We start from the raw sequence: 25,465 nt of genomic DNA on the forward strand, positions 1-25,465 counted from the left end.
ACAAAGTAAAAAAAACTCGTTCATTTGTGTTCTACATTTTTAATTACATACGCAAATAAACTTTTTTACTTTATTGTATTATATTAAATGATTCGTACTCCCGCGGGCCTTAATGAGTAAGCCGTTTTGTATTTACATGTATTAGGTATGAAAACAAGACGACATACTCTGCCTGACATGGATCTCAGCAATTAAGTAAAAATACTCCGCATCTGAGTGTGCCACTAGAAATCACTTCCACTCGAATTTCACATATCAATTTGGTATATTTTTTACGAATAAAACAGTTTTGAATTTATTTAAAATTTGTACCGAGTATTTCACAGTCCAGCTTACTCGACTGAATTTCTTATTGGATTTGTATACCCGCTACCCATGGGGTAGAAGGGTATTATAACTTTGTGCCGGCAGGAAAAGTATGTAACAGGTAGAAGGTATAAAGTATATATATTCTTGATCAGCGTCAACAGCCGAGATGATCTAGCCATGTCCGTCTGTCCGTCCGTATGAAACACTGGATCTCAGAGGCTATAAGATATAGAGCTATAATTTTCGACAGCATTTGTTATGTTTGCACGCAGATGAAGTTTGTTTCCAATTGTTGCCACGCCCACTTCCGCCCCCGAAAATCAAAAGAATCGAAGAAAAACGTAATTTTAAATCTTGAGCTGCGAATTTTGGTGTATAGCATACAATAACAAACATAGTAATTGTGATTCCTGCAATTTGGATGCGATCAGATAAAAATTGCGGAAGCTTTTAAAGAAATACTTTTGTATGGGCAAAAACGCCTAGTTGGTAAATTGTGCCGTCTATGGTATATGTTGATTGTGGCACTATATCGATATACCAAATATACCATTTGATATATTTTTAGTATTTTTGTATATTTTGAGAAAAATACGGCATTTTGCTTTATTCAAAATGGGTAGCGGGTATCTCACAGTCGAGCACATTTGACTGTAACTTTCTTACTTGTTTTTATATAATTGTGAAATATTTAGAACGGAAACACGAAAAATAAATTTAAAAAAATCCAAAAAAAAGTGTTATTTAGATATTTTGAGACCGAGTACCCTTTTATTGAACACTCTTGATTAAAGCGTTGTTGTGATTTTTCTTAGTCTCGAAACTTCGCAATGTGACGCTCATTACTACCACAATAAATATTTTTACTAATACTATTATCTTTCGATTTCTAAACTTACCCATAAAGCTTGCGACATGCAACGGTGTCAGTCCAGATTCTGTGGTGGCTGAAATGCTAGCGCCGTGTTTCAATAACAATTCCACCACCTTAAGACGGTTTTTGCAGGCAATATGCAAAGGTGTAAATCCGTTTAGAGCGCGGGAATTCGGATCAGCGCCATAGTCTAGCAATAACTTAGCCACGAGCACATGGCCACAATGGGCGGCGACATGAAGCGCTGTCAAATAGTCAATGGTGACTTCGTCAACGGGTGCCTTATGGTCGAGTAGAAGTCGCGCCGCCTCGTCGTGTTCGCCCTGGGATGACATATGGAGTGCTGATAATCCGTTCTTTGTTTTAGACATAATCGGTGCATTCAGAGACAAGAGCAGCTCTATAACATCAACATGACCAGAGCGCGCTGCGCAATGGAGCGGAGTAAGACCATCTCGGGTAGTACTATCAATTTGAGCTTGCCGAGCAAGAAGAAGACGACAAACTTCTGACTTACCCCACTTGCAAGCGACGTGTAGTGGCGTAATGTTGTGTTTTGCAGTAAAATTTACATTAGCACCGTGCTCGAGCAATAATTCAGCAAATTCGCGATTACCATAATGTGCTGCAATATGAAGAGGAGTAAAACCAGATTTGGATACAATATCAGCATTTGTATCTTGACGCAACAGCATAATGGCGGCATTAATATCATTCTTCTTGGCCGCAATATGAAGGGCTGGCAAACGCACCTTGCCGCGCACATCGCTCTCGAGAAGCACAGCTACAACCTTTTCATGCCCTTGCTGCATTGCAACGGCTAAAGGAGTAAAACCATCCTCAGTAGCAAGTGATGGGTTCGCACCTTTACTAAGCAGTAGACGACAACAGCCATCGTGATTCTCCTGCGCAGCCATATACAATGGAGTAAATCCATTCAGTGACTGCACATTCACATTGGCATTATAGAGTATAAGCTGTTTGATCACTTGCTGTTGGCCAGCCAACGATGCAATATGTAGTGCAGTGTTGCCTTTTTTGTTGCACTGTTTACGTTGATGCCACGTTTTAAGAGCTCATTGCAAATATCAACAAATCCATCCTTTGCTGCCAGATGTAAAGCGTTCAAACCGTTCTTTAATAAACAAAAGGTTAAATTAAAAATTATGACATAACGTCGCTCATTGTAAAATATTCCAAAATCTTAAGTGATTTTTACGATTCGCTAGCGTTGATAACTCTATTGAACCACAGTTACCCATAGGTAACATAGTTTGAAACTTTTCTTTTTGTTGTGTGACAAGATGTAGTATAGTGTTAGACCTAAACTCAATATATTTTCTATTAAACTAAAGGAACAAATATTTCACTATACCAAATGTTTTTGTATATTGAAATATTAAGAAATGTAAGATATAGTAAAACAAGTTAGAAAGCTACAGTCGAGTGTGCTCGAGTATAAGATACCCGCTACCCATTTTGAATAATCACAATATTTTGCGGTATTATTCTCAAAATATACCAAAACAAGTAAGAAAGTTACAGTTGAGTGTGCTCGACTGTGAGATACCAGCTACCCATTTTGAGTAAAAGCAAAATATTACCTATTTTTTTCAAATATACCAAAAATGCTAAAAATTATACCAAATGGTATATTTGGTAAATCGATATAGTACCATATTCAAAATATACCATAGACGGCACAATATACCAGATTGTCGGCCAAAGCAACTCAGATCCCAAGTAAGTAGGCGTTTTTGCACATACAACAGTATTTCTTTAAAAACTTATACAATTTTTATCTGGTCGCAACCAATCATTAATACTAATATTATTATTTTATACACCAAAATGATATCCGGTGGCGGAAGTGGGCGTGGCAAAAATTTTAAACAAACTTGATCTAAAATTGAAATTATAATTATAATCTCTTATAGTCTCTGAGATCCAGTGCTTCATGCGGACAGACAAACAGAAGAACAGACAGAAATGGATAGATCGTCTCGGCTATTGATGCTGATCAAGAATATATATTTCATATTTCCTGAATCGTGTAAAATAATCCTTTTAACATTCTATTTGAAGAAAAACAACAAGCAGTAGCAAACTATAGTTAATAATAATTTAGGAAAACCCATTCAGAGAAGTGGTGAGAATTCATAACTGTTTACGACGTAGCTGTTTTATGGCGTGCGCGATGCACGTTTTTATATACTTTCTTACATATTATTAACAGACTAATGAAGCTTACCGCATTACAGCTATTAATGTCCATGATTAGACCATCATTGATGAATTCAAGTACTTTTCCAATGTCACCACTACGAGCTGCTCGCAGAAATAAAATAGTTTCGTCGTTCTGAAAAATCACAGAATAAGTATTGCATGAACAAATTTTTATTCCAAATTATAGTTACGCGTCAATTGTCTTTATTTTGAAATATTGTACTTCTTTTTTCATTCATAATTTTAATATATAAAAATCTTTCTCCCGTTCGACATTCTCTGCGTACTCGCGGTCTAGTCGAAATTTCAAGCAAAAGTAGGCGTGAAAAAATCTTAAACAAACTTGATTTGCGTGTAAAAATAGCAAGTGCAAAACAAAATCAAGTAAAAGTTGCACTCGAATGTGCTCGACTGTAAAATACCAGCTACCCATTTCGAATAAAAGCAAAACAGTGCAGTAGTATTCTTAAAATATACCGACTTAATTTACCGCAAATACACAAAAAATAATTCAAATGCTACATTTGGTACATTTATACATATTTAAAAAATACCACAGAGTGCAAAATATACTAGATTGTCAGCTACAGCAACTAAGCCATATATAGCAAGTGTATTTCTTATACAAAAGTATTCATACAAAAGTATTTCTTAAATAGCGTCAACAGTTTTTATCTGATCGCATCACTCAAATCATCACGAAAAATAGTTCTAGCTTTAAAATTACGCTAGTTATTCGATTTTTGTTAATTTACGGAGACGGAAGTGGGCGTGGCAAAAATAAGAAACGAACTTGATTTGCGTGTAAACATATCTAGTGGTATCAAAAATCGAATGTTCAAAAATGATAGCTCTATCTCTTATAGTCACTGAGATCTAGGTGTTTATACGGACAGATGGAGATGGCCAGATCATCTCGACTGTTAACGCTGATTAGGAATATACATATATACTTTATAGGGTCAGAGATGCCTTCTTTTACCTGTTACATACACTTCCTGCCGGCACAAAGCTAAAGTCTTTTATATCTATTATAATACACTGTCAATCAAGTACGTAAGTAGAAAAGCATATTTCCCCAACATATCTCATTTTATTAATAGGACTGATGGGACTGACCTGTGTATATTCTTTTGTTAACATAAATGTCGCTACTAATATATTTTATAATCATTTAAATGTCTGTTTGATGCCTGTATTCGCTCTCAGTTTTGCATAGGTAAAGTAGTTGTAAACAACATTAAATTCTTAAGAATCTGAAGTAGACATTGCAAAATGGATAATAAATCAGGCTCTACTATCCCTTTATCTCAATATATAATTGCTCGGACAAATTTTATATTAGTGTTATAAAAATGATATGAATCGCTGTCGGAGGGATAGTTTCTCTGAGAAAAGTTCTCATCCTACTGTACTAGTGTATCCTATTAAATTTCAAATTCAAACTCTAGTCAGGCAATTACCGATCTTTTTCGTTCGTTCATTTTAACCACTTATTTTTCTAATTACTCGTTTGTAGGCTATATACTCTGTGTCGTTCTAGCTGTATCTTCAATAACTCAATGAGTGATTCAATATCTCCAGATGGTGGTTAAGCCAGTATTTTTACCAGGTCCAAATGGAGTTCCCGGCTGCCGAGGCTTTGTGCAGACCACGGTTCAAACTATTTGATTTATCGTTTGAGTCATCTATTTGGAAAAGGTACAATTTATTATTGCACTTCATAAAAGAAAATTAAGTCTGACGCCAAAAACTAAGCTGGGACTTATTCGATTCCCAATCAATTTGTTATGCTGGAACTCAAAAGTTCTTTATAACAATTTTGTTTCTAATTGCTTCCGTGTTACCTTTGAAGTGCCTCAGGAGAATCACCTCGGTCCTTTCTATTCACATTGTTTAAAAATTAATGATCGATAATTTTTCTGGAGTAATGATGCATGGACATGATGTTAAAATTTGTCAGCAGTAAGGATTAGACATGACATACCAAATTGTAGAACGATTTTTATGCTCTTCAACTAAGTATGGTGCACTGTGAAGGTGTTAACTTTAAACTGTACAAAATGTTTCTTGGCCTCATACTTATTGAATTGAATGATTTGGTCTGCCGTTGCTGATCTGGATATTCTGATAGATCAGACCACTTTTTAAAAATGGTCTAGCTTTTACTAACCCATTCGACCTCAGAGTTGTCTGTGAGCAATTTCAAATGTTTAAGGGCGATCAGTAGTCGGTTCATTTGTTTTGTCTGCTTATTCTTCGAGATAACGGTTCTTCTTCGATTCGACGTTTGAATAAAAACAAGTAAAGAAAGCTACAGTCGAGTGTACTCGACTGTGAGATACCCGCTACCCCATTTGATTAAAAGCAATATATTTTGCGGCATTGTTCTCAGAATATACCGAATATACTGCAAATATACTAAAAATACTAAGAATATACCAAATGGTATGTTTGGTATATCGATATATTACACCATTCAAAATATACCATAGACGGCACAATGTGCTAGATTGACGGCCAAAGCAACTCAGACCCCTAGTAAGTAGGCGTTTTGCCCAAACAAAAGTATTTCTTTAATAACTTCCACAATTTTTATCTGATCGCAACCAAATTTTCGGGAATCATAACTACTATTGTAGTTATTAAATAGACCAAAATTCGCAACTCTAGCTTTAAAATTACGCTTGTTATTCGATTTTTTGATTTGCGGGGGCGGAAGTGGGCGTGGTAAAATTTGAAACAAACTTGATCTGCGTGCAAACATAGCAAATGCTGTCGAAAAAAATTATAGCTCTATCTCTTGTAGCCTCTGAGATCTAGGTGTTCATACGGACGGACGGACAGACACACAGACGGACATGGCTAGATCGTCTCATCTGTTGACACTGATCAAGAATATATATACTTTATAGGGTCGGAGATGCCTCCTTCTACCTGTTACATACATTTCCTGTCGGCACAAAGTTATAATACCCTTCTACCCTATGGGTAGCGGGTATAAAACTTATAAAACACGTTCGATCCGTTTTAAAATCAACATAAACCCAACAAAACTAAGAACGACAACAACAAATGAACCGAATTAAAACAAGGAAGGTCACCGACAGCGGCAGCAGCATTTAGTTTTATAATTAAATCGAAATCGAATCATTGATATTGCCACAAATATTTTTAAATTTAAATATATTTTAAAAAATTAAAAAAGTGACAAAAGTTAGGAAAAATTTTCAAAATATTTTTCTAGAAAAATGAATACCGAAACATTAGATATTATGAAGTCCCTGTCGGACTTTGAAGGTAAAAAGACGTACGTTTCTTTGAGGAAAGCGGCGCACACCGCCTATAAATAGTAGCCAGTAATAGTAGCTCAAGATACACAGGACCGAAACATTAAAGAATAAACCATCTGGCTTTAGATACCGACCCACCCAATGAAGCCAATAACGAATGCCCTGCAGTAGCAGAAGATGTGAGGACATGGACGACGACTTGTAGAATACGACGATGTAAATTTTTTAGGCATAACTTCCTGCTCCCATTCATAGAAAGGGATATCGCGGGGAAAAAAATCAAACTTTTAATAGATACGGGGGCTTCCAAGAATTATATCAAACCCATGAAAGAATTAAACATGTAAGAAAGCTACAGTCGAGTCTACTCGTCTGTGAGATACCACTACCCATTTTGCGGTATTATTCTCAAAATATACCAAACATACTGCAAAAATACTGAAAATATACCGAATGATATCTGTGATATATTATGATATAGTGTCACATTCAAAATATACCATAGACGGCACAATATACCAGATTGTCAGTCAAAGCAACTAAGACCCCAGTAAGTAGGCGTTTTTGCCCATACAAAAGTATTTCTTTAATAACTTCGACAATTTTTATCTGATCGCAACCAAATTTTCAGGAATCATAACTACTATTAGTAATTATTGTATATACCAAAATTCGCAACTCTAGCTTTAAAATTACGCTTGTTACTCGATTTTTTGATTTGCGGGGGCGGAAGTGGGCGTGGCAAAAATTTGAAACAAACTTGATCTGCGTGCAAACATAACAAATCTTATATTCTCTCAGATCCAGTGTTTCATACGGACGGACGGACAGACGGACATGGCTATATCGTCTCGGCTGTTGACGCTGATCAAGAATATATATACTTTATAGGGTCGGAGATGCCTCCTTCTACCTGTTACATACATTTCCTGTCGGCACAAAGTTATAATACCCTTCTACCCTATATGGGTAGCGGGTATAAAAGGACCGATGAACAGGAAACCCCAAAAACGCCTAATAATAGACTTCAGAAAGCTTAACTTAATAACCCTATCCCGAATGTAATTTTTACCTTTGCAAATTTAGGAAAAGCAAAATATTTTACCACATTAGATTTAAAGTCTGGTTTTCACCAGATACTACTAGCGACAGAGAAAAACGGCCTTCTCAAATGGAAAATATGAATTTTGTAGATACCCTTTGGATTGAAGAATGCACCCAGAATTTTTCAGAGAGCCATCTGCGATGTGCTCAGGAAACAAATAGGGAAATCATGCTTTGTCTAGACAAATTATATGAGGCCATTATGAGTTTCGTTTTCTCACGTGGAGACATAAGAACATGCCCTAACAAAGTAGACGCAATTCGTAACTACGAACAACCGACCATACTATTTAATGTCAGATCATTTCTCGGACTTGCTGGTTACAATAGGTGTTTTATTAAAGACTTTGCATATATTGCAAAACGTATAAGTGACATTCTAAACGGAGAAAATGGCAAAGTAAGTGCAGGACAATCGAAGAAAATAACTTTTACCTTCGACGAAAATCAGCGCCAGGCATTTGAAAAACTTAAGAACGTTCTCGCGTTTGAAAACGTAATGCTATTATATCCAAATTACAAAAAAAAAAGTTTGACTTGACGGCAGATGCTTCGTTTGGGTCTTGGTTTGGGAGCAGTCTTGTCACAGGACGGAGAGCCCATAACCATGATATCGCGAGCTTTAAAGGACAGGAACTAAAATTCAACTAACGAGAGAAAGTTATTAGCAATTATATGGGCCTTAAAAGCCTCAAGAACTACCTATACGGCGTGACAAATTTAGACATTTTTACTGACCATCAATAACATACTTTCGCCGCAAAAATTAAGCACTGAAAAGCTTGTATAGACGAGCACAACACCCAAAATTTGGTCACAGAGAAGCACAAACCGACAAGAAGGTCAATTGCTCTCGGAACCAGATAATAATAAAAGAAAGCGGAACTGCTAGAGAAACACTTATACAGATAATATGCGATGTGGTCAAGAAAGACGTAGTACTGGCATTTATCCAGCATAAGTTAATAGAAACTTTCCGAAAACCACATTTCGTTACACGAACCGCGGGGTGTCTGATATCTTAGACAAAAACGAAAAAGAAATTACGGTGTCAGAACATAACAGGCTCATAGGGCCGCTCAGGAAAACGTGAAACAGATTTTGCAAGAATTTTTTTCAAAATGACTCGTATGGCCAATGAGGTGGTCTTAAATTATAAAATAAACCAGAAGGCAAAGTACAATAGACACCCTCAGAAACAGGTTCTAGGAAAAACACCTATTCCCTTATACGCACGCGAAATCCCACACATTCAGGCATGCTCCGGTTTTCACTTTCGGTTTTCGTTTTCGTTTTGGGACCAAAACCGAGATTTTCGTTTTAGGTGCTCCGGTTTTCACACGTTTTTGGTCATCGTTTTGCTATCGGAACGTTTCAATTTTACTGCTAAAACACCTGACTTGTGTTTTGGTTAAAAGTAAACAACGCGAAAAAATGTATTTTGTATGTCTAATTTCCTGAGTGGATAGAACTCACATAAGGATATTTTTATCGTGCATAGTGGATTTATGCTTCCCTGAATGAAATATATTTGTTTTTGTCTTTTTGCAAAGAAAGATTTGAAACTTTCTTTATAAAAATCAGTTGAACGGCAATCAGCTGTTTCCCACAAAAATGGGGTTGCCACCTTTTTAATAGATTTCATTCCGGTTATTCCAACATTTTTTTTTAAAAAGGTAACACATAAGTAATTAAATTAAATAAATTAATTTTTAAAACACATATTTTACCCAACTTCAACAAATTTATCGCCATCCGTTTGATTATACAAGTATTTTTAACTTGCTTTTCATTCTATCAAAAGTATGGCAGCTTAGGCGATAACTCATGGTGTCGGACTTATCGGTCGCTCACCAAAACGAAAATTGTTGTTGCCGACGGCAAAATTTGATATCAAATTTGAGGTGGGGTCAGATATTAGTCGTTTTAAAATAATTACAAGCCTAATTGATCTGCTGGCGGTCTTAAAAGAACGACAATAAACCAATGAGTCAACTACTTTTTTCCTTTTGCAAATAAGATCCGATTTAATATAGAAAAAGGCATTTACTTTTCATTTCGGCAAGTCAAATTTTCTCGTTTTGCAATTCGAAAAATCTTGTGAAAGTGAAAGAGTGACCAATTTTTTCGTTTTCGTTTTCAAAACGAAAACCTAAAGTGAAACCGGAGCATGCCTGATTGACATATTTTCGACAGACAAAAAATACTTTTTAACTAGCACAGACAAATTTTCAATTGTTCAACAAATCGTTTCCAGAACCATCGCAAACGTTCAAACCGCGGTTTTACAACTTATTAATTTCTATCGGCGACCGAAAACAATATATTACGATAATGAGGATTCCACAGTACACTCACAAAAATTGTTCAATGTTTGAAAATCGAAAGAGGTATTGAGGACACAGTTGAATTAATACTTCTTGCGGCTGTAGAATACAATAGAACCATTCACTCTGTAACGAATAAACAACCCATTGACATAATTCACTCATCAACCATAGAGCTTAATGCAGAAATAGAAATAAAGTCTCAAATGCACAGAACATACAACAACTACAAAGATTAAATAAAACAAGACAATACAGAAATTTTCAAGAAGGGGACAAATTTTTCGTAAAATCAAATAGGAGGATGGGAAACAAACTTTCAAATTTGTACACCCAAGAAACCGTGGAAGCAGACTTGAGGACTTGCGCTCAACTTCTCTCTCTCCCACAACTCTCCACCGCAGAGCCGAGCTTTGCAAGGGCTCGGCGCTAGATCTGCAAAATGCCGTCGGCATTTTGCCTCTCAGTTTCGATCTACATTTGTCCAATAGCGGTCACCCCAATAACCCCTCTGTACGTTTTATAATTAACAACCCGACAAGTTTACAATATATAAACGCGAGTGTTTTATTTAATTACGGGAAAGGGAAACTCTAGAAACTATCTGCGCCACCACAACATTTGGTCCTTCGAGCCGGATCTGCTCATTATCGTTTGCTTCTCCAGCAAGCATATCGCAAATAAGTTTTAAATCATTTCTCCTTTCTTTACTCTTTCCTTCCCCACGGTCGTCCGGCCTTTACGTTCTACATTCTTTTTCGTATGGTGACGAAATATAAGATTTGGAAATTCACTCATATTTTCCGGATGACCTTTTTCCATACTCTCCAATTGCTGTCTTAAATATCTTTACTCCAAGATATTTACTATTATTGATAATAAAATATTATTATATTTTGTTCCGCCAATCGCGTACGTATGTATGCATGTGTGTTTATTTTTTGTAAGTGCAAGTGCATATTAGTGAAAAGTGTAAATTATTAAGAGAGCTACTAAAGTGCAAATATTATATATTGTATATTCCATACATATAGAAACATACATAATAACTAAAATCAAGCTGTGTGTACCAGCATTTCGTATTGCTTTTAATTCTTGTCCGTTTTATGTTTTATATGTCGCGATAATCGCCGACATACATACATACACACATACTTTGTGCACTCTCTCTTGTTCGCAAGCGCACCGGCTTGCAGCAGCACTGCTCTCTCTCTCTCCGAATACATACATACGTGCACTTCGTCTGCTCAAACGTTTGACAGCGCAGTGCAGACATACATACATACATTTTATTTTTTCGTACGATTGTTTTTTTGTTGTTTCTTTTTCGACGAACATCTTTTGTTGTTGCGGGAAATTTCCCCGCTCCCGTCCTTTTGCGTTCTTCGTCTGTGTCCGCTATTTCCGTACCCATCTAGGTGTAAAATACCGCAGCACTGCCTTTGGTATTTTTCAGTATTTTTCGGTATTTTTATTGTCTGTTTGCTACGCTCTTTCCGTATCCTTTTCACTAGCTGGGTCGATTTCAGACAAAAAAACAATTTCTATTTGGTATTTTTTGGTATATTTTCTTGATTTTTCGCTTCTGAGAAAATTAGTATACAGTCCGTATCCTTGTCGGACTGTAAGAGCGCCCAGTTAGTTTTATTCTCTTTGCGTAGCATGTCATCGGGCAAACCCGATAAAAGTAAAGCTCGACTGTCCGTGCCCTCTACTAGCGCCGCTAGAACTTCTATCAGCCCCCTTTACCTAAATCCAAAAGGAGTCGGCATCCAGCACTTCGCCGATTCATTTGCAATCGAAAAGGGAGGTCCCCGCACGGTCAGCTAGCGTTTCGCCTGCTTCTGGCACCAGGCTTGCAGTCAATCCAAGCCGCTGATCTTGGTCACACAGCCTTCGTCCGATCCTAAGATCAAGTTTCCTTCCGTCCCGATCCCTCGCCTCCCAATTATCACTCGCTCTCAGGGAAGGATGACAGTAAACAGAGTAGACACAGCGTTGACGAAATTCATCGCCGCGACTGATCGTATCAGTCACTTTGCGGCGCGAGTCAACAATCCATCGGCTGATAGCCCGTCCCTGTATACGTGCCAAGTCCGAAGGGACCAGATGCGTTCCTTATAGGAAAAGGTCGAGAATGAGTATGAGGCTTGCTCTTGCGTCATGTCTGAGGAGACGACCACAGAAGAGCTCCCTACAGTTCAGGCCAAATACGAGTACTGCTATGCTGTCTACGAGCAGTGTGCAGCTCAGTTAGGTGAGCAAATAGCCAACGCATCCCAGGCGCTCACCCCACGTACACCCGTACAACCACAAGCTGTGCAATTCATGCCCACAGGGTGTCGATTACCTCCGTGCGACACCGAAGTTTTCGGAGGCGATTACACTCGCTGGCCCACCTTCCGGGATTTATTCACGGCTCTCTACATCCAGAACCCGAAACTGTCGGAAGTTGAGAAACTTTTCTATCTCAACTCCAAGACCAGCGGTGAAGCCCATGTCATTGTGTCAAAGTCTCCTTTGACCAATGAAGGGTTTCAGACGGCTTGGTCCAGCTTGACTGAGCGTTTCGAGAACAAACGGTTGCTCGTAAACAGTCATCTGAGAATTTTGTTCAATTTGCCCGCCATTGGGCAAGAGTCGGGTTCCTCTATTCAGGAGCTGCAGAGCACTATTCAAGGGTGTCTGACAGCCTTAGAGCACTCGAAGATCAACGTAGAGAATTGGGATTGCATCCTGGTTTTCTTGTGTTCTTCGAGGCTCCCCAAGTTGACCCTTTCTCTCTGGGAACAATCGATCCAAAAGAAGAGCGATATTCCAGCGTGGGTTGACATGAACGCTTTTCTTTTAGAGCGGCAACGCACCTTAGAAGCGATAGCGGAAGTGTCATCCAGCACGAACGCTCCGACGGTTCCACGAGCCTCACGCAAGGAGGTCCCCGTCTCCAGGCAGGTCAACTCTTTTGAGCTCCTTCATTTCTGAACGATTGTTCAAGCGCTTGAGGATGCCATACACATCCGTTCAAGCCCACGTCTCTGGGCTGACTCAAGTTGTAGCAGCCCAGCCCCGAAAGCATTGCCAATTCCTAATTGGCTCTCCGTTGCGACCAGATCTGCTTCCTTCCTCAATTAGCAGGAAAACTCTCTGTCCCACAAACCATGAGAGTTCGCATATAGACGTGCTTTTACGCGCAGATTTCCTCCCATCCGTTCTTATCGGCAGCTCTCGTCCGAACTTTTGTGGGACCCTCATTGGTCAAGAGACCATTTTCGGTTGGATCTTGACCGGCCCAGTGTCGGGATCCACTTCTAACTCCATCTCGTTCTTTTCGACTCGACTGTCCGTCGATCGAACTCCTACGATCGGTCCTGTGACAGGACCCCCCTCCAAATCTATTTCAGTTTTTTCGGCTCGACTGTCCGTCGAACGAACCCTTAAGAATGGTCCTGTGATAGGACACTCCTCTACATCGATTTCAGCTTCGAATGCTCCTGTGACGGGACCCCACTCTGATCCTTCTTCGGTTCGACTGTCCGTCGAACGATCCTCTAAACGCAAGCCTTTGTTAGGCCCCAATTCGAAAACTTTTTCGACACCTTCGGCTCGACTTTCCGTCGAACGAAACTTCGCCATTGGTCCTGTGACAGGACCCCACTCGAAACCTCTTTCAGCTCAACGATCCCGGACGGAGACGAAGTCTTCCTCTGCACCGATGGCACCGGTCACTCCGCGCGGGGTTTCCGTGCCTCCCGGCACAACCTCGCGCCAGCCCAGGAGCCGACGCGACCACCCGGCACCCTCCAGAGGAAAACTACCAAGGACGTCCCATGTGAACGTTTCCCAGGCCGGCATCCACAGGCCCACTCACCCACGCACCAGGCCCGTGCCTAGCCCAAACAAAACACGCCAAAACACTGACGCCACTTTCCAGTGCAAAGGAGTGAGTATACTCCCACCGCGGCGATCAGGCTAGACACGGGGACGGCGGCTTTCGAAGCGCGAGTGCTATTAGACTCGTGTTGTCCAGTAAACCGCATCAGCGAGTCGTTGCCAGGGGCCTTGGGCCTCTCTATCACTCGCATGGGCGCTAAAGGAGTCTGCACGGCGTCGTTGCCCTCCAAGCACCCACTCTAAGAAAGCACTCAAGATCCAGTGCGCTCAACTTCTCTCTCTCCACAACTCTCCACCGCAGAGCCGAGCTTTGCAAGGGCTCGGCGTTAGATCTGCAAAATGCCGTCGGCATTTTGCCTCTCAGTTTCGATCTACATTTGTCCAATAGCGGTCACCCCAATAACCCCTCTGTACATTTTATAACTAACAACCCGACAAGTTTACAATATATATAATAGAAAATATAAACGCGAGTGTTTTTATTTAATTACGGGAAAGGGAAACTCTGGAACCTATCTGCGCCACCACAACACCATTTAAGGACCAATTGGCTATTTTCCAAAAAAAAGTTTGGACTTTTATCGATAAAAGCTCCATACAACTTTTCATGTGCGACCACGTTTGATATAGATAAACGATTAATCAAAAACTTACCTTGAATTTACTCGTGAACACTTTCGAGCAATAATTTTTCACAACTTTCGACCTGGATTATTACGACAAGAGTGGACCGATGAACTTAAATCTTTGTAAGGCGATGAAGTCCCATCCTATAGCCCTGTGAAAAACTGGTTTAATGGATTCTATCGTGGCCGATGCTCGCTGGAAGACGAAGGTTGTGAAGGTCGTCCAAAACAGACGTTGTGCCAGAAAACATTGATGCCGTGCGTGAACTGATAATGATAGATCGTCATGTGAATATCGTGAGATAGAGGCATCCTTTGACATTTCTTCCACCAGAATACATTCGATATTGCATAAACACCTGGTCGTAAAAAAGGTTGGATCCCACACAATTTGACAATTGCTCAAAAAGGATTGTGTGGATTGGTTGAAAGAAATTTTGTAAAAATACATTCCCTGTGCTTCAAAAGACATTTATAAGATGGATCTATGGTTATGAGCCCAAAACAAAACAGCACAACAAGGAAAAAGGCGTGGTCATCGATTTTCGATGTCAGATGATGCTGTTAAAGCGTTCAAAAACCATGTTTTGGAGGTGCCTCAATCATAGTGGAAAAGTGATTCGACAATTGGTTTGAGCGGATTCAAAAGTATATAAATCTTGCTGGAGAATACTGTGACAAACAACAAATCCATTTTTTTATAAATATTCGCATTTTCATTATTAGGCCAGAAATATAAATAGCAGCCCTCGTAAAGGACACAGATGAAATGGAAAACCAATTCCCTCGGTCACATATGAGGCAAATATTAGACTCAGATTTAGGACACATTAGGACTCTCATAGACACGCTAGAAGCACCAATTAGGCACCGCATTAAAAATCGTAGCCGGTACTCCAGATTTCGATGACTTTGAGAAAATTAAATTCACGCAAAAAGAACTCATAGAATCAGAAAATAGGCAGATAAATATTAACACAAAGACCCAAGAACAATTGAATATCCTAACAAACACAGTAAACATTTTAAGAAGAAACGCAAAAACAGAACAGATAAATACAGAAAATTTATATGAAAAATTGCTATCAAGCATTGAAATAATTATTTCTGAACATGAAGCTTTAATGTTGTCAGTTACACTTGCGAAAATTGGAATAATTAACCCCGCGATTTTAGATTTGAATTATTTACAAAATTTAATCAATGAACATTCTACAAATGTTACTATTGATCTAATGGAAGTTGCTCAAATTAAAGTTTTATTAAATAATAATTTTTACACTTTATACTAAAATATCCTAAGCCGTACGTAGCTTGTAAAAGGGTAGTCTTGCACTCCGTTGAAAACAAGGGCACTATTCTAAATTTTCCTGAAGACAATATTGTAGATGACTGCGGTAACAAAATTATCCCGATTAGAAACTGTATAACAACATTTTGCAGAGAAGTGCCCCACACAACCTGCGCACAGCAACATCACTCATCATCATCGATGATGGCATCATCATCCTCAATGACGGAATAGCCACGATCAATAGACAACTGGTAACCGGAACGTTCCTCGTTACATTCGACGACGAGATAAAGATAAATAACACCATATACCACAACTTGAAGAGCTACGTAAAAATCACCAGCCCCGCTGCATCAACGGTGCTTAACATTACGGTCACCAAGAGGTTCTGAGCTTACCCTACTTGCAAAAATTAAATATAGAGAACCTACATTACATTGGCGAAATGGAAAGGAACTGGAAACACAGCTTATAATATCTGGAGTGGCCACGATCGCATTCTTGGTCATCTGCTTTATTATTTACAAGCTTTATCAGGAAAGCCAGCGATTCCGACATCAGCATGACCTTCAAGTTATCGTTGACAATAACTCGTCAACGGACCACACTCACCACTCACTTCCACCGTCCCTGCTGCTATGCCTTTCGCATGAATCCTGTACTTCCCCGAATTTATTTTCAACATATACTTATGTAAACAAAAATTATAGTTTGCGCATAATTTGACGAAATGATTTGAAAAGTACTGGACGTACCTCGCGTAAAGAGTTTATTGTATTGTGAGGCATATTTAATGAAAGTTATTTACTTTAAATTTAAGCATTAAAAGTTGAAGAATGTGATTAAAATTTGTTAATAAAAGAATTCTTAAATCTATGTTAAAGTTCAGTCTAATTGAAAAACAGCTGACGAATTTTTAAGTTGCTTGTGGGCAACCTTGGGCCATTGCACCACCAAAGTATGAAATCAAAAGAGAAAGCTTATTAAATGATGATTTTGAGAGGATTATCAAGTGTGATTGGGATGTCTGCACTGACGAAGAAAGTGCTGATGAAATGGACGATATCTTTTTAATGCTGGAGAATAATTTAAAATTGAAAATTGGTGAATCAATAGAATTTCAGCATATTGAGAATTTGATGGAAGAGAAATTATCCAAGAAACTAGAGTTGTGGCTAATAATTGCTTTGAAAAGTCGATCCCAAGGCATTTAAGTGGAGAACAAGGCCATTTGAAGCTTCAGGGTGTATTTATTTAAGCTGTTCACAATACGTCCTTTACTCGACATTCTCAAACAAAGTTTGGGTAAACTTTCATAAGAAAAACATCAAATCGTTGATCATTGCGTACAAAAGTAATCCAATTTAAATTTTATTAAAATGTATATATTCAATTTTAATATTTTATCAGGCAAATCGTCTTATAAGCAATACAACCCATATAAGCCTCCCAAAAGTTTACGCGCGCTGAAACATGTGGATTAGTTTATGACTTTACACTGTATGTTGGTCAGCACTTGCCCCGACTTTGGATTGAGAATATCAAAAGGTCTTCCAAAGGCAAGCTGTATTTTGACAATTGGTTTACATCAGCTAGTCTCTTGGTTACATTGAAGGAAAATGACATATTTTCAACCGAAACTATCCGCAAAAATCGCAATTGCAATTGCAAACTTCTTACAGATACAGAATTAAAAAAACGTGGAAGAGGATCATTTGATACAAAATATGAAGTATACAAAAATATATTATGCGTCAAATGGTTTCATAATAAGTCGGTTTAACTAATATTTTAGTGTAAAGACTATCAACCAGTTGGGATGAGCAAACGGTGGAGTTCCAAAAAAAAAAGTTTACATTTATGTTGTAAGGCCGGCTAACTGAGGCTCTTATGATACTTAAAGTATACCACAATAAATAATTAAAAAAAATAAACTAAATGATATTTTATGTATATACAGTACTACTTTCAAAATATATCATTGAGAGGAAAATATACCAGATTGCGAGCCAAATCAACTAAGAACCCTAGTAACATAAGTTAATATCTTCAACACTTAATCTGATCGCACGCAACCAAACTTTCAAGAATCATAAAGATTGTAGATAATAATAATGTATATACCAAAATTCAATTTTTGTTGGTCGTGATAAAAATTTAAAACACTTGACTGCAAACATAACAAGGGTTGTAGAAACAAAATTATACCTCTATTTCTATAGTCTATGAGCTCTAGGTGTTAATACAAATTGTCAGACAGATAGACATGGCTATATCATCTGATCATGAATATATGTATTTCATAGGGTCGGAGATGGCCCCTTCATACCTTACATAAATTTCCGGCCGGCACAAAGTTATAATACCCTTCTACCCTATGGGTAGCGGGTTTAAAAATTTGTTTTACTATGATAAGTCGGGAACTTTTCAATTGGCCTGTTATTACTATACAGTGTCTTACTTCTCTTGTTTCTCTGCTTTTAGAATATAAGTATTTAGTGCGTTTGTTCGCCACTGAAATATGTGCACCAAAAACGTATTGAATCCGTTCAAAAAAATATATTTTTCTTTTGCTTTGCACGGTTTCAATATATTAATATTGATTCGGCGAAATTATTAACGATTAAACTTTGTTTTTTTTACATACCCGTACGCGTACCTTGTCGCCCGTTTTGCGACGAACCCCTCGAACGGTTGGGCGGAGAAGGGCTTTCCAATAGGGCTCCGCACATTTACTTGATGTCGTTTCGGCCACTTGAATGTGCATACTAATGCCCTGTTTCCACTGCACCAAAAACTCGGTTCTTCTCGATTCTTTACTGTTCAGTTCGAATGTTAAATTCGCCCCATGTAAAAGCCATAAGAAAAAACTTGGTTGCTCTACGTTCGCGAGCTACGTCGTACGACAACGCACTTTTGGGTAATCACGCGATATTTTATCAATGTGACAACGAAAAGAGCTCACCACTCAACAAACAGCTGACAATTAAGTACGCCAAAGCATGAATATAGAAATAAAAATATAAGTTTTGCTTTTAGAACAAATCTCCAGAAATCTGGTGGAGTAGCATTTGTAGTAGTTGTTTGAATTGTAGCAGGCAAATTACATCGCCGTCAGCAATGGCTATATTAAATTAGATCTTCATTTTGTCCAAATATTTGTTAAGTTATTGAAATTTAAAAAAGGTATCCATTTTTTTGGTTCGTATTCAACACGGGACTTGGAACGAACGTAAAAGATCTGAGTGGCAGTGGAAACGCGGCATAAAAACATCAAGGGATTAAACAAAGAAATAAAAAATATCGTTATCATTCAGAGAGCTTAGTTGAAAATCTTGAGAATTACTGCCAAGAGATAGAGATAGAGATCTGAATATTTAACATAACAGAGAAGTAATACCCAAACACAAGAAAAAAATACTGTCAGCAGTCATAGCATCCTAACGTCAAACTAAAGTTAAAAATGTCATAATCTGTCGTCATTAAGATGATATTTATAAATTTTGATTTTTGATGCCAGATGATGACAAGTGTGATTGATATCGATAGGGACAAAGTTAGTATATTGTGCGCAGACACACATTGGAAATTCGAGCCGGAGTCCTCTTCACCACACGACCCAAGCAACAGCAATTGGCACCCAAGATAAGTAATACACTTTTTTCATACACGGCGCGTTCGTGCCATTTTTCTTGTACCTTATATATGTATATGTGCATATATAAGAACCGAAGCGTTCCACCTGCAATTTTCGCCACCTTTTCTACTTTGTGTATATTTTGCACAGTATATATATATATACTAGTCGACCCGGCGAATTTTGTTCCGCCCTTATGACAATAAATAAGCAGATTGTGTTTTTGTATTATTTCATTCATTATTATTTCTGTATTTTAGTACATAGGTTGCTCTTCACCTAAGTACTTTGTGATAGACGACATTTTTGTTTTATTATCAGGCGCAAAAACAAACTATGCAGATGGTCTTCCGACCCGTGAACATGCAATTGCAATATAATTGACCATGGGAAAAACATGAATGTTTTAGATTTAAACCACAAACTTTTAAGGATTGGCCTTGTGATTTATTGATGGTCATTGCAAATGCAAGACGTATCAGAAATTGAATTCTTTTCAAATTCAAAAGGCATGTCGGTTGGGATTATCGGGATCCTCGGAATAAAAACTTCCTCACCTTTGAATTTTCCTATCATTATCGTAGCGTAAATTACATTGTTCATCAATTTTCTAACCACCAAACGTTGCACAGTTTTGGTTGGTTTATGTTTCGAAGCATGATTACTACGAAGCCAACCGTAGGCGTAAATTGTTAATTTTTAGGGGCCCAAAAGAGAATCACTCTGTCCGGGTCTATCCGCGTTTCCTTCAAAGGTCGGTCAAGGATCGGACGACCTATATTAAACAGAAGAGACTGTGTTTAAATTGTTTTGCAACTCCGAGAGTGTACGAGTGCGCGCAATTGCTTCACATGCAAGGGGTGGCACAACACTCTTCTTCATCGGGACGATATTCCCATAATGGTGCCTCTTCATCTTCAATTTCAGCTACATTTCCTAACATACAGTCCACTCCGAATCAATCGGCAACCAACGTGCAGAATTATTTTGCCATTAAGGTTCAGTATATCCTTCTCGGCACGGCGGTCATCAATGTATGCCATTTGGGTACTACATATACCGCGAGTGCACTAATCAATTCAGGGTCCGAAGCGACTTTCATTTCAAAGTCCAATCGGATCTCACATTGCAGATCCTCAAATGGCGATATTTTCGACCCGTCGTCAAACTGATTCTACTTCCGATGGAGGACAGCAAAACTGACCCTCTTCGTCGGAAGGACTGACGGACGAATAACCTACTATTTCGTTTCTCTATCTACCCACTACGGAAGTGCCTGCGCTTTCTCAGGCTGACAGCTGTCTGGCCCACCAACATTCCGGGCAATCGTGCCGCAGCGCGGGAAGCTGCAGGGTATGTCAGAAGGACCACCACACGCTCCTGCACTTCAAAGAGGCATACAGAGCTCGCCCTAGGCGTCAGCGACGACCCAACGAACAACTGGACCAGGCTCGGTCTCTGACTCCAGCACGGCCCCGCTCCTGCTCGCCTTCCCACCATCGGCAGGCACCGGATATAAAACATTCGAGATGCGAGCGCTGATCGACCCGAGCACTGCGACCAGCCGTATCACGCATCTTTGGCAACGGCTTATAGGCTATCCGTCACCCGCGTTGGTACGGAGGGCGTGTGCACGGCGATCATCCGCTCGCGGACATCCGACTTCCGTGGAAAGGTGCTGCTGCAGGTTGATCACCAACTTTGCCTCCGCAGCCCCTCCGACCTGTCAATGGCGAGAACTTGGAGCAGTTCCGCAGCATCATGTTTGCCGACGAACGCTGATTCCAGCCATCGATGGTGTCCCTGGTGCTCGGCACTGATCAGAGAACGGCACGGGTATACACACTCAACCGGTGCACTGGTTACTCATGTGCCTTTTCGATATACTTGCACTCATAAGTGTGAGAAGCCAAAAATACACATACTCATGAGTACCGGTGTCTAAAAAGGCTTGTACTCATGAGTACCGGTGCCTAAAAAGGCTTATACTCATGAGTATAAGTGTATCGAAAGGCTTATACTCATGAGTATGAGTATCAAGAAAGGCCCGACACTTATTGTGCAAGTGCCGAGGCATACTCGGCAATTTGCGATCGGTGATTCTATGCACTCGGGTAAAGCTGGTGCCCGTGGTTATGGGTAAGTGTATCCGATACACTTGGTAAAAATTATGAGTGGACCGGCACGATTGTATGTATGTACACACATATGTATGTATATTGAGATGCAATAAATGCCATCGGCTTTTTGTGTTGTTCTTGTTATTGCAGGTGCACTGTTCTTGCAGTCATTTTATTTCTTGAAAATTTAAATTAGAAAACTATTTTTTGGCTTTGTGTAGTGTATTTATTTGATGACTTACATACATATATAATTAATAAAAATTAAATTTAAAGAATTTTTATATGTTGGAAAGGAACAAAAACAAGTAAAAATACACCTAATCAGTTTTATTAAGTGTAATTTACCTGTTTTATGAGTTTTCGGGTTTTACATTCATCAATAACCGGAAAATCAGAAATTGTATTACCTGTTTATAACACTTGTCGGGAGCAGCAGACAGCGCATGTTAATGCAATGCTGTGACAGCGTCTGCCAGCAGCGCTGCATCTGCTGGCACCGCTGTATGCTCTCTGTTAGCGATCGCTTGCTGTTCGATCGGCTAATTGCTTTACTCTTGTTTTGACTATTCAATTGTAAACGCTTGTAATCGTGTCGGTGGCGAAGCTTGTACCTACTCAAGTCACAGCCAAACAATCTAAAGTGGTGGTTACATATACGTACATATGTACCATTTAATAAACAATTAATTTGAAATTCGTGTGTTTTATTTATAAACAATAGACGTGCAAATAAAGCTACTAAAAAGCTTAGTGGCTCAACAACACTATTGTAAATGCCTATATAATTGCAAAAGGGTATTTTGCATATTTGTACAATTTCCATAAATTTCAGGAAAACCCATCTGATATTTTCTTTGACCATTTGTAAAAGTAAAACACGCAAAAATCATTCACAAAGCAAAAGTCATAAAATCTAACCGCGAGCCGCGACACACAAGCATCAATAGGGGTGGGGAAAAACACCCGAGTATTTGATCAAATACTCGAGTGTCTGAGCAAAACACTTGGGTGTCTGAGCAAGACACTTATGCGTTTTTCAGAATTTTAACAGATACTCATAAGACACAAGCCATTTCGTCATGAGTGCAAAAATGATCGGTTGCACGAAGAACAACCACCGGCAAGACACAACTGTCAACAAGCCGAGTATCTAAAATGATCGGGTGCACGAAGAACAACCACCGGCAAGACACAAGTGTCTACAAGCCGAGTGCCTAAAATGATCGGGTGTGCAAGTGCAAGAAAGGCCTGAGTATGACAATCACTCATACTCGCAGCACTCGCATGATTTTGAGTAAGTGTGTATCTCTTAATCGGTTTGCGAGTGCTAAGTAGCACCGGCACTCAAAAATGTATGGGTGTGAGTTGAGTGTCGAAATTTGCCACCCTTGACGATGTCTGGCACTGATGTGTATCCTCACATCATTCAACATGGCATCCTGCCGAGCACCAACGGCAAATGGGCAAACGCCCATGACCCAGAACTCCACATTGGGTTGGATTCTGTCCAGTTCATGAGGAAAATAAATCCGTTTGCAACTCTTTGCAAGGGGAGGATGTTGATGCCAGATGATGGCAGGTGTGAACACTCAAAACAGCTGATTTAGTTTTTCCTCTCATGTTGGTCACCCTGCCCACTTGAAGTGCTTTTCCTTCACTACTTATGTTTTTCTATTCTCTGTGCGCACAAGTATATTTCAATATGAAAAAGTAAGTAAAGTGATTCTACTTATTTATTTATTATTACGTATATCATTTTGGTTAAAGACCCTATCACAACCTTTTCATCGAACATCAAGTAGACAACACTAGTTGAGGAAATTGAACACATTTTGGAGTTACACTGAAGTATTGGCGAAAAATTATTACATCATATATAGACAAGGTTACTTTTCTAATCAGAGGTTGCACATCTGTTCTTGTCAATAAGGGACATTCATTACTAAATATATATATCAATATTGATTTTTATAGACTATTAATTAGAAATAGTAAAAGTTGCAGTTTTCCATTTTGTTAGGGATTGCAAAAAACATTTTTCCCAACAGAAAACGATGATCCGCAAGACTCATAAATTAATGATTATCAACCAAAATTTGCTCAAAACTGTTTGACTAAAAATTTGAAATAAAATATGATCTACGTCAAAACTAGCGGATTTAATTAGTTATAAATTAGGCTCTCTCATTTCTTACCGACAAATATCCATTGTCATTAATTAAACCAATTATTCGGTGAATTCTGGTGGTATTTCGATCCACTCATCCTAAATGGCTTCCGAGGGAGGGAACTGATCTTCAAACTGCGTCGTAAGGGGAAATCTTTGCGGGAAATTGTCGAACTTTTTTTTTAAACGGATCTATCCTACCTCGTACTAATTTTAGTAATGTTTTATCAATAAATGGCTTTTTTAACTAATTTGTACGCAGACTTTTTCTAGTCTAACAACTGGTGTACTTTTTGTTTTTGATTTTAATTAGATAAGTTGCTGATAGAAATAAATGAAGACTGGTTATATTTTTTCATAACAGATATGTTGTTGATTTAAAAAAATAAGGCAATAACTTCAGTACAACTATTTTTATTTAACATCAAAATTGTGCGTTAAGTTTGTACGCAGACTTTTTCTGGTTAGTGTACATACATATGAAAGTGATCTCATATTTACGCTATGATCCCATCAATTTTGATAATACAATAAACTATTACATATAATAGAAATGTTCTTATTTTTATTGCTATTTACCTGCTTTTGATGATGCTTTGCATTGCCATTTGGTTTCTCGACGCATCCATTATCCATAGATTCGCTATGTTTAATCAATTTGGTATTTCTCAAAGAGTCTGTTTTCGCGTATCCCTGAACAGTTTTTTGTTGCTCCTCACCAAGTGTCATGGTTTTACAATTCTTTCCTGTAAATTATCAAACTGTCATTAACTCAATAGTTGTTCCCGCCTTTTATGTATATGTATATATATAAAGCTACATGTATGTACATGCTTATTCATATGTAAAATGTCCATATGCACGAATGTATGTTGCTACACATAAACACATATGTACATACATATGTATGCAATGAAAGAATTTAATTTATACACATGTATGTATGTACAATCACGTCCATAAACAATGTTAACATTGAGTTAGTATGAATGTATGATATGCTTATGATGTTGCCAAACACAGAATACACATTAAAAAACATTTACATTCATCTAAATACATTTGTATTCTTCACAGCTATTCCTTTATGACGTCATTCCCCACCTACCTTACGAATTTATGCGTATAAATGCTATTGTGAGGAACTTGTTCAATGGTGTGAATTAATTGTTCAACTGAACGAGGGTATAAAGTCGACACTGAAGTCAATTATTATATTTACGTAAATGTAGAAACATATATTTAGCGTTAAATATCGATAAAAAAGATTAATCGGATGTTTTCGACTTTTTTAGTATTAAACCCTATTTTCATTTTCTGTTTTACCGGGCTATCTCGATTTTCTTTTTCAACATATTTCAAATGTTTTATTTGGCTAATGTCAAACCTATAACAAAAACACTCTCTTTTGCACATTCGTGATCTGCATAAAAATATCGGACGCACACATTAAAATATTGAATACTAATTTTCGATGTACGTCAAGATAGATCCACAACTTTAGCGTCGCATATCGATAAAAATATCGAAAAAAACTTTATTTTTGCCTTTTTACGTGATATTTAATTTCAAATTAAAAAAGTTTAAATGCAAA

At 38.3% G+C, this 25,465-nt stretch overlaps 1 protein-coding gene across 1 annotated transcript in view; it reads right to left on the reverse strand.

Annotated features, from left to right (window-relative positions):
* Positions 1-25,114, reverse strand: part of LOC133846977 (ankyrin-3-like) — a 26,819-nt gene extending 1,705 nt beyond the window's left edge. The window contains 5 exon segments of the mRNA XM_062281681.1: positions 1,209-2,225; positions 2,228-2,318; positions 3,435-3,542; positions 24,451-24,617; positions 24,980-25,114. Coding sequence (XP_062137665.1) covers positions 1,209-2,225; positions 2,228-2,318; positions 3,435-3,542; positions 24,451-24,600 — 1,366 coding nt within the window. The 5' untranslated portion in view covers positions 24,601-24,617; positions 24,980-25,114.
* Between the last annotated feature and the right edge of the window lie 351 nt (positions 25,115-25,465).

This window comes from Drosophila sulfurigaster, chromosome 4 (genome assembly GCF_023558435.1).
Source record: "Drosophila sulfurigaster albostrigata strain 15112-1811.04 chromosome 4, ASM2355843v2, whole genome shotgun sequence".
NCBI lineage: Eukaryota > Metazoa > Arthropoda > Insecta > Diptera > Drosophilidae > Drosophila > Drosophila sulfurigaster.